The sequence below is a fragment of the Heptranchias perlo genome, unplaced genomic scaffold (genome assembly GCF_035084215.1).
Source record: "Heptranchias perlo isolate sHepPer1 unplaced genomic scaffold, sHepPer1.hap1 HAP1_SCAFFOLD_49, whole genome shotgun sequence".
Taxonomy (NCBI): domain Eukaryota; kingdom Metazoa; phylum Chordata; class Chondrichthyes; order Hexanchiformes; family Hexanchidae; genus Heptranchias; species Heptranchias perlo.
This window is the reverse complement of record NW_027139505.1, coordinates 7,688,358-7,698,443: the sequence shown is the minus strand read 5'-3', so window position 1 is coordinate 7,698,443 and position 10,086 is coordinate 7,688,358. Positions and strand designations below refer to the sequence as shown.

At 46.6% G+C, this 10,086-nt stretch overlaps 1 protein-coding gene across 1 annotated transcript; it reads left to right on the top strand.

Annotated features, from left to right (window-relative positions):
* The first annotated feature begins 8,372 nt into the window (after window positions 1-8,372).
* On the top strand, window positions 8,373-9,818 carry LOC137313904 (probable G-protein coupled receptor 139). The gene is made up of 2 exons (XM_067979630.1): window positions 8,373-8,442; window positions 8,902-9,818. Exons 1-2 carry the CDS (start codon window positions 8,373-8,375, stop codon window positions 9,816-9,818), a joined length of 987 nt encoding a protein of 328 aa, XP_067835731.1.
* Window positions 9,819-10,086: the final 268 nt, after the last annotated feature.

Here is a 10,086-nt window from a genome sequence, read left to right as displayed (position 1 = left end):
GAGTAAATACAATGTCAGTCCTGGCTCAGTGTAACGCTTTCACACCGTGATGATTGCAGCAAATGCAGTATCAGTCCAGGCTCAGTGTCGCTCTTACAAACCGTTATGATTGCAGTAAATACGATGTCAGTCCAGGCTGTGTCGCTCATTCAGACCGTGATGATTTGAGTAAATACAGTGTCAGTCCAGGCTCAGTGTAGCCCTTTCACACCGTGATGATTGGAGTAAATACAGTGTCAGTCCTGGCTCAGTGTCGTCCTTTCACACGGTGATGATTGGAGTAAACGCTGCGTCAGTCCTGGCTCAGTGCATCCCATTCACACCGTGATGCTTGGAGTAAAAGCAGTGTCAGTCCTGGCTTAGTGCATCCCATTCACACCGTGATGCTTGGAGTAAATACAGTTCCAGTCCTGGCTCAGTGTAGCCCTTTCACACCGTGATGATTGGAGTAAATACAGTGTCAGTCCAGGCTCAGTGTCGCCCTTTCGCAGCGTGATGATTGGAGAAAATACAGTGTCAGTCCTGGCTCAGTGTAGCCCTTTCACACCGTGATGATTGGAGTAAATACAGTGTCGGTTCTGGATCAGTGTAGGCCTTTCAGACCGTAATGATTGGAGTAAATACAGTGTCAGTCCTGGCTCAGTGCATCCCTTTCGCACCGTGATGATAGGAGTAAATACAGTGTCAGTCCTGGCTCAGTGTAGGCCTTTCACACCGTGATGATTGGAGTAAATACAGTGTCAGTCCTGGCTCAATGGAGCCCTTTCAGACCGTGATGATAGAAGTAAATACAGTGTCAGTCCTGGCTCAGTGTCGCCGTTTCAGACCGTGATGATTGGAGTAAATACAGTGTCAGTCCTGGCTCAGTGTAGCCCTTTCACACCGTGATGATTGGAGTAAATACAGTGTCAGTCCTGGCTCAGTGTCGGCCTTTCACACCGTGATGATTGGAGTAAATACAGTGTCAGTCCTGGCTCAGTGTAGCCCTTTCACACCGTGATGATTGGAATAAATACAGTGTCAGTCCTGGCTCAGTGTCGGCCTTTCACACCGTGCTGATAGGAGTGAGTACAAAGTCAGGCTTCGCTGAGTGTTGCCTTTTCGCCTCTAACTCAGAAGTTTGTGGATTTAAGTTCCACTCCAGAGACTGAGCACAAAATCCAATCTGTTGGAGCTGCCGTTTTTCGGAAAGACCTGAAACCGTCGTTTGCACGAATGACATCTCGGGAGGATGTAAAAGATCCCATCGCACTGTGTGAAAGAAGGGGTCTACTCTCCTACTGCCCGGCCAATATTTCTCCCTCAACGAACATCATGAAAACAGATTATCTGGTAATTATCGCATTGTGGTTTGTCGGAATTTACTGTGTGCAAATTGGCAGCCACGTTTCCTACATTACAACCGTGACAACAATTCAAAAGCACTTAGTTGGCGCTGAAGCGCTGGGGCCGTCCAGAAGTCGTGAAAGGCGCGATAATGGAAGTCTTTCTTTGATAAGCATAAAATACAGAACTGCTGTCGAAATGCATAGGACGGTCACCTCTTAAAGTGAGCATTATATGAATGGTGATGTGAATGAGGAGAGCTGGTACACTGAGCACTGTGGAGGAGCAACCAAACAAAAGAGGAGTGATCTATATCACCCAATCAACATGACCTTTCAGGCTCTCATACTGCAGCTGTGAAGTTCTAGAGTCAGGACTGACCTTCGGTACTGACCTTACTTCTCGTCAACTCTGTTAGGAGGGTAGAATCCACCGCTGGGAGCGCGGTAGAAAGGGGCCACTAGACCGAGGTCCAGAGTAAGAGGACTCGTCCAGCAGGAAATTACAGGGAAATGTCAAATTGTTCAACCTTGAGAGGCGGCGCAAGAACATATACACATCGGAAAATTACGACAGGTAATAGACCAGCTGCTTCATCAAGCCTGCTCCAAGATCAGGATACCTGGAATAACCCGACTGAACATTTTCTCCCTCTCCGCAGCCTTGTCATCTCCTGGGAGGCGCAAAATACAAGAAAAATAAATGGGAACTTAGGGGAAAAAGGTGGAAAATTCCACCCTGAACAACTCAAGCGATGGAAACCAGTCCAGTGGATGACATGGACCAAGCGTACATTAACTCTTAATCCACTTACATTCTGTATGATGCGATCTCTGGCCCAGGCAAGAACCAGTCCAGCTCGCTATTGAAGGCGTGCAGAGAGTCCGCACACACCGCACAAACTGGGAGCGCATTCCAAAGGCTCACTACTCACTGGAAAAAGTAGAGCCCCCGAACATCTAGCCGATCCCTACTTAAGCATAATTTAAATCGAAGTCCCCTGGTCATCCCCAATCCGTCAAACTTAAAAAATCTCTCAACAGGCACGCTCTCGAGTCCTTGCATTATAATGTACACCTCATTAATTTGCCCTGCAAGAGTGTGGACTCTGTACAGTTAGGCATGTCACTGGGTGGAGTAAACAAGCTTTTTCAGAAGCAGGATAAAGGGTAAAGAGGAGTAAAGGGCCATATCTCGGACCAGGAGGAAATTCTTCACACTTGGGTTGACTGATACCTGAAGTGGTATTTTGGGTAGGGGATGGAGGGGAGACTGTTGAATCGTTGAAGGAGCATTTAGAGGAGCTTTATCGATATTAATGTTTTACCGCTACACCATGAGCTCATATTGTGCGTAGTAGCCTTTGAAGTGGCATCTTTTGAAAAGCCTTCTGAAAATCCAAGCACACTACACCCTCAGGATCCCTTTTATCCACGTTGCTTGTTACTTCCTCAAGGAACTCTAATGAATTAGTCAAACAAGATTTCCCTTTCACTATATAATATATACTAAGAGGTAAAATTTTAAAGGAGGTGCTGGAACAGAGAGACCTGGGGTTTTATGTATATACATCTTTGAAGGTGGCAGAACAAGTTTATCTGGCTTTTTTAAAAGCATGCAGGATCCTTGGCTTTATAAATAAAGGCATAGAGTACAAAAGCAAGGAAGTTATAATCAAGCTTCATAATTCACCGGTAAGGCCACAGCTGGACTATTATATTCATTTCTGGGCACCACACCTTAGGAAGGATGTCAAGGTCCTAGAGAGGGTTCAGAGGAGATTGTATTCAACGGTGTCAGGGAGGAGGGACTTCAATTAACTGGAGAAACTAGAGAAGCTGGGAATGTTCTCCATCGAGCCGAAAAGGCTAAGGGAAGATTTAATAGAGGCGTTCAAAATGTTGAATGTTTTTTGTAGAATAAAAAAGGAGAAATGTTTCCACTTGCAGAAGGGTCGGTAATTAGATGACACAGATTTTAGGGTCATTGACAAAACCGACAGAGGATACATGAGGGGAAATTTTATTATGAAGCGATTCGTTACGATCTGGAATACGATGTCTGACTGCGTGGTGGGAGCGGGTTCAATAGTAAGTTTCAAAAGACAATTGGATAAATACTTGAAAGGGAGAATATTGCAAGGCTATGTGGAAGAACAATGGAATTTTTATTATTTTTATTCGTGCATGGGATGTGGGCGACGCTTGAAAGGCCAGCATTGATTCCCCATCCACAATTTCCCTTCAGAAGGTGGTGGTGAGCCGCCTTCGTGAAGTGTTGCAGTCCGTGTGGTGACGGTTCTCCCACAGTGCTGTTATGCAGGAAGTTCCAGGATTTTGACCCAGCGACGATGACGGAACAGCGATATATTTCCAAGTCGGGATTGTTTGTGTGACTTAGATGGGAACGTGCAGGTGGTGTTGTTCCCATGTACCTGCTGCCCTTGTCCTTCTAGGTGGTAGAGGTCGCGGGTTTGGGTGGTGCTGTCGAAGAAGCCTTGGCGAATTGCTGCAGTTCCACATGTGGATGCTACACACGGCAGCCACGGTGCGCCGGTGGTGAGGGGAGTGAATATTTAGGATGCTGGATGGGTTTTCAATGTAGCAGGCTGCTTTTTCTTGGATGGTTTCGAGCTTCTTGAGTGTTTTTGGAGCTGCACTAATCTAGGCATGTGAGAGTATTCCATGACACTCCTGACTTGTGCTTTGTAGATGGTGGAAAGGCGTTGGGGATGCTGGAGGTGGGTAACTCGCCTCAGAATACCAAGCTTCTGGTCTGCTCTTGTAGCCACACTATTTATGTAGCTGGTCCAGTTAAGTTCCTGGTCAGTGGTAATCACAAGGATGTTGATGGTGTGGGATTCGGCGATGGTAATGCGATTGAATACCAAGGGGAGGTGATTTTCTATATCTTGTTAGAGATGGACATTGCCTGGCACTTGGCTGGCACTTGCCACATATCAGCCCAAGCCTGGATGTTGTCCAGGTCTTGTTGCATGTTGGCACAGACTGCTTCATTATCTGAGGGATTGCGAAAGGAACTGAACACTGTGCAATCATCAGCGAACACCCCTACTTTTGACCTTATGATGGAGGGAAGGTCATTAATGAAGCAGCTGAATGTGGTTGGGCCTCGGACACTGCCCTGAGGATCTATTGCAGCGATGTTCTGGGACTGAGATTATTGGCCTCCAACAACCACTACCTGTCTTTGCGCTACGTGTGACTGCAGCCACTGGAGAGTTTTCCCCCTGATTCCCATTGACTTGAATTTAACTTGGGCTCCATGATGCCACACTCTGTCAAATGCTGCCTTGATGCCAAAGGCAGTCACTCTCACCTCACCTCTGGAATTCAGCTCTTTTGTCCATGTTTAGACAAAGGTTGTGATGAGGTCTGGAGCCGTGTGTTCCTGGGGGAACCCAAACTGCGCATCGATGAGCAGGTTATTGGCGAGTCAGTGTTCGCTTCATTTTATTGTCAACCACACATTCCCTCACTTTGCTGATGATTGAGAGTAGACCGATGGGCTGGTAATTGGCCGGATTGGATTTGTCCTGCTTTTTTTGACCCGGCATGGCTGGTCAATTTTCTACTTTGCCGCGTTGATGCCAGTGCTGTAACTGCATTGGATCAGCTTGGCTGGAGGCGTGGCTAGTTCTGTAATGGTGGGGATCTCGAGACGAGGCCGAGATCGATCATCCACTCGGCGCTTCTGGCTGAAGATGGTTGCAAACTCTTCAGTCTTGCCTTTTGCACTCAAGTGCTGGGCTCTGCCATCATTGAGGATGCGGATGTTCACGGAGCCTCCTCCTCCCGTTAGTTGTTTAATTGTCCACCACCATACATTACTGGATGTGGCAGGACTGCAGAGCTTTGATCTGTTCCATTGGTTGTGGATCCGCTTAGCTCTGTCTATAGCATGTTGTTTCCGCTGTTTAACATGCAGGTAGTCATGTGTTGTAGCTTCACCAGGTTGCCACCTCATTTTTAGGTATGCCTGATGCTGCTCCTCGCATGCTCTTCTGCATTCTCATTGAACCAGGGTTGATCCCCTGGCTGATGGTACTTGTGGAATGAGGGATATGCTGGGCCATAAGGTTACAGATGGTGCTGGAATAAAATTCAGGTGCTGGTGATGGCCCACAGCGCCTCATCGATGCCCACATTTGAGCTGGAAGATCTGTTCTGAAGCTATCCCATTCATCACGGAGGTATTGCCACATATCACTATGGACGATGTCCTTTGTGAAGACTGGACTTCGTCTCCATAGGGGACTGTGCGGTGGTCACTCCTACCAATACTCTCATGGACAGATGCATAGGCGACATATTGATTGGTGAGTACGAGGTCAAGTAGGTTTTTCCCATGTGTTGGTTCTTTCAGCATGCCTAATCGCAGGACACAGCGTTTGCCATTCATAACTGAGATGAGGAAGAATTTATTCACGTACAGCGTTGTAAATCTTTGGAATTCTGTACCAAGTGGATGCTGAATCATTGAATATAATTAAGGCTGTGATGGATATAATTAAGTCTGTGATGGATAGATTCTTGGACTTTCGAGGAATCTAGGGATCGGGCGGGAAAGTGGAGTTGAGGTCGAAGATCAGCCATGATCTGATTGATTGGCAGAGCAGGATGGAGGGCCCTTATGGCCTACTCCTGCTCCTATTTCTTATGTACGTTCTTACCTCCCGCAGGCCCAGTCTGGCTGTTACGTTCTTTACGCCTCGACCAGCTAGGTTAGCAGTGGTGCGACATGACACTGGAAATGACAACGGCAAATCAAGCCCAGTCGACACTGCAAATTTCTCCTCAATAATATCTGGGGACTTCTGCCAAAATTGAGAGAGCTGTAAGTTTAGGGGTACCACTTGTACCAGAGGAGAACGGTCACCTCTAGTGTAATGAAAAGGGGCTCTAGTACTGGAGGAGAACTGTTACCTCTTGTGTAAGTTTATGTGTACCACAAGTACGGGAGGAGGACAGACACCTCCAGTTTAAGTGTGGTGCACAAATATTTGCGGAGGAGCACGGTCTCCTCGGGGTTATGTGTAGGAGTTCCACAAGTACAGAAGGAATACGGTCACCTCGGATATAAGTGTAGGGTACCCGTTGTACCGGAAGAGGACAATAACCTCATTTGTCAGTGCCTGGCTAACTCTAGTAAAGGAGGAGCACGATCACCATTTGTGCAAGTGTAGGTGTGTCAGCAGTACTGGAGAAGAATGTTCACCACTCGTGTAAATGTAAGGTACCACTAGTTCTGGAGGAGAATGGTCACCTCTAGTGTAAGTGTAGCCGTACCGGTAATACCAGAGGAGCATTGATACCTCTAGTGCAAGTGTAGGTCACCATTGCCACTGGAGGAGCAGGGTGACCTCTAATGTAAGTGTAGGGTATCACGAATACCGTAGGAGCACGGTGACATCTGGCATAAGTGTAGATGTACCACTCGTACTGGAGTGGCAGGATCATCCCTAGTGTAAGTGCACGGGTATCACAAGTACCGGAAGACCACGGTCAACGCCAGTGTATGTGTTAATGTACCGCTAATACCGGAGGAGGCGGTAACCTCTAGTGTAAGTGTAGTGTACCACTAGTAGAGAGGGAGTGCGGTGACACAAGTATAAGTGTAGGGGTACCACTGGTATAAGGATAGCACGATCACATCTAGTGTGAGCGTAGGGATAGGACCAGGACCAGAGGAGCGTGCTCATCATTAATGTAAATGTAAGGTGACCACTAGCAGAGAAGGAACACTGTCACCCCTAGTGTAAGTGTAGGGTTACCACAAGTACCAGAGGAGCACCGTCACTACTTGTGTATGTTTAGGCATATCACAAGTACCGGAGGAGTACGGTCACCTCTAGTGTATGTGCAGCACACCACCAGTTCCGAAGGAACAAGGTCAGCTCTCTTGTATTTTTAAGGTACCACGAGTAGCGGAGGAGCAAATTACCTCTCGTGTAAGTGTGGCGATACCTTGTTGTACCGACGGATGACGGTTACGTCTAGTGTAATGTATAGGGACCAGTAGTACCGGAGGAGAAGTCTCACCTCGAGTGTAAGTGTAGAGGAACCAGTAATACCAGAGGACGAGCACGCTCACCGCCAGTGCAAGTGCAGGGTTTCCACGTGTACCAGAGGAGCATGGTCAGCGCTCGTGTAAGTGTATGAAACCACTCGTCCCAAAGCAGCAAATTACCTTTAGTGTAAGTGTACGGTATCACTGGAACCGGGGGAGCAAGGTCATTTCCAGTGTAAGTGTAGTGCACCACCAGAAGCGAAGGAGCACGGTCACATCCAGTTTAATTGTAGGGGTACCACATGTGCAGGAGGGGTAAGGTCACATCTAGTGTAAGTTTAGGGTTCCATCAGTAGTGGAGGAGAACAATCACCTCTGGTGTATGTGTAGGTACGTCCAATATCAGAGGAGCACGGTAACCTGCAGTGTAAGTGTAGGGTACCAGTAGTACAAGAGGAGCACGATCACCTCTAGTGTCAATGTAGGTACGACTAGTATCGGAAGAGTACTGTCACCTCTAGTGTAAGTGTAGGTGCCACGAATGCCGGAGGAGCACGTTCACTTCCATTACAGCAAGTCTGGGGTCATCACCAATGCGGCAGGATTAAGTTCAGCGCTTCCACTGGATGAGTTGGGGCACTGGGAGTGAATCAGGAGCAAGGTCAGGGCGATTACTTCAAAGGTAGCTGCCTCCACCAGTCCTGTGGAAATAGGGTCAGAAGCAGGACTGGGAGATTCCACTTTCCATTTGAAAAGCATATTTTAATTGTTTGTGTTTTTTTTGAAACTCTCCAATACAATTTTAACTTTTTCTTTTAATCTGATGTATCATACAAGAAAACAACTTACCTGGGTCTATTTGTTAATTGACTGTAACTAATGTTAATTATGATGTAACCTGATTGACTCCCTGAAGGATTGATGTGTGTTTAAATATAGGGATCCCTTTTCCCGCCTCAGCCGTGCGCTAGTCAGAGTCTTTCAGCTCCGACAGAATTCATGCATTCTCACAGAAAATGGGACAAGTAACTATTCTACAGATAAAAGAGGTTTACTACCCGATTCTCGCAGCCGTCAGTATCCCCGGTGAGCCATTGTAACCTGTTTCTTGTTAATCCATCTTACCTGTCTCACTGTTCTTACTGCATGTTGGATAAGTTAAAATGTTTCCCGGGGATGTCACTATTACACAGTCGGTATTGACAGTGACCGGCTTGGGAACAGTTGGTCCGCCCTTTCTGCGTTCCCCTTAATCTGATAATTTTACTGATGTTACAATGTTCTTTGCAGCTCCAATACGAGGATTTTAGTGGATTTCCGGACCGGCTTGTCACCCCGTGCAGAGTGAGCGCTGCAACAGCTCATTAACATGTGTGGGTTCGTTGCCCTGGTAATGGCTCCAATATTAATTCTGTATTCACACTGCTCCGTGTTAATAATCTCACTGAATAGAGTAAAATGCTTTCAACGGGTATCTCCATATACTGCATGAAGTATTTCAATCAGGCACTGGAATAATATTTCGCTCCTCTCTCTTTCTTGCAGCGAACTTGATGACAATTGTGATTCTCTCCCGAGGAAACTGCGGCCTTTCCAAGTGTATCTCTGTCTATATGGTGGCCATGGCAACAGCGGATCTACTGGTCATGATCGTCAATGTAATAGTGTATCATATTTTAATTTATCACTTCCCACTTTCATTCCTCTCCCACACTCCCGTGTGTAAGTTCATTCTATACATGACTATCGTCACCCTCGATTTGTCTGTTTGGTTCACCGTCTCCTTCACATTTGACCGTTTTATCGCCCTCTGCTGCCAGAAGTTTAAAACAAATTATTGCACCGAGAGAACTGCGGCCACGGTGACAACAACGGTCGCTGTCCTGATCTTTTTAAAGGACATCCCAAGTTTGTTTGCAATTGAACCTCAGGAAATAATTAACAAAGTGCAGTGGGGCTGCCGGTCAAGAGTGGCTTTTTTCTCCTCCCCTCCAGGTGCAGCGTACGTCTGGTTTCACGTCATCTCGCTCGTTTGTCTTCCTTTCACTTTGATTGCCTTGTTTAATTCTTTGACCATCAGACGTATTCTCGTGGCCAGTAGAGCCCGCAGGGGACTCCGGGGTCACAGCAGTGAGAATCGTTGTGATCCAGAGATGGAGAACCGAAGGAAATCCATCATTTTACTCTTCACTATATCCGGCAGTTTTCTACTGTTGTGGCTGACAGCTCTCGTGAGTTTTTTAGCTACAGGGCTGTTAAACACCAATTATTACCGAGGGGACCGCACAAACCCAGGGTTTATCGCCATCGAAACCGGAGCTATGCTGAAGCATTTGAGTTCCTGCCCAAACACGTGTATTTATGCAGCGACCCAGAGGAAATTCAGAGAAGAGCTGAAAAAGCTGCTGAAATCTCCCTGGACACTGATTCTCAGATTGGTTCGAACACGAACTACGAACTAAACCTCGCTTTGGAACTTTCGAATTCAGTTTTAGCGCCAATTCCAGCTTAGACTGGGGATTTATTTCTTTACGGCTACATAAAGATGGTTCTTTTAAAATCTCACAGGTAGGCGATTATTTTTCATGCCCTTTGAAGCATTTAGCGCCAACATTGACCGTGGGTTTCTGCAGTTTCTGCAGTTCATTGACTCCTGCCAAATAAGGACATACCAATAAATTATGAAAAGTGTCAGTGATGATGTGAACTTTAATAGTGGAATAAAATATT

Bases quoted from the DNA above. Each gene is read 5' to 3' on its own strand.
- LOC137313904 (XM_067979630.1), top strand. From the start codon at position 8,373: ATGGGACAAGTAACTATTCTACAGATAAAAGAGGTTTACTACCCGATT. The intron at 8,443-8,901 runs GTGAGCCATTGT...TCTTTCTTGCAG, and splicing joins CGCAGCCGTCAGTATCCCCG to CGAACTTGATGACAATTGTG.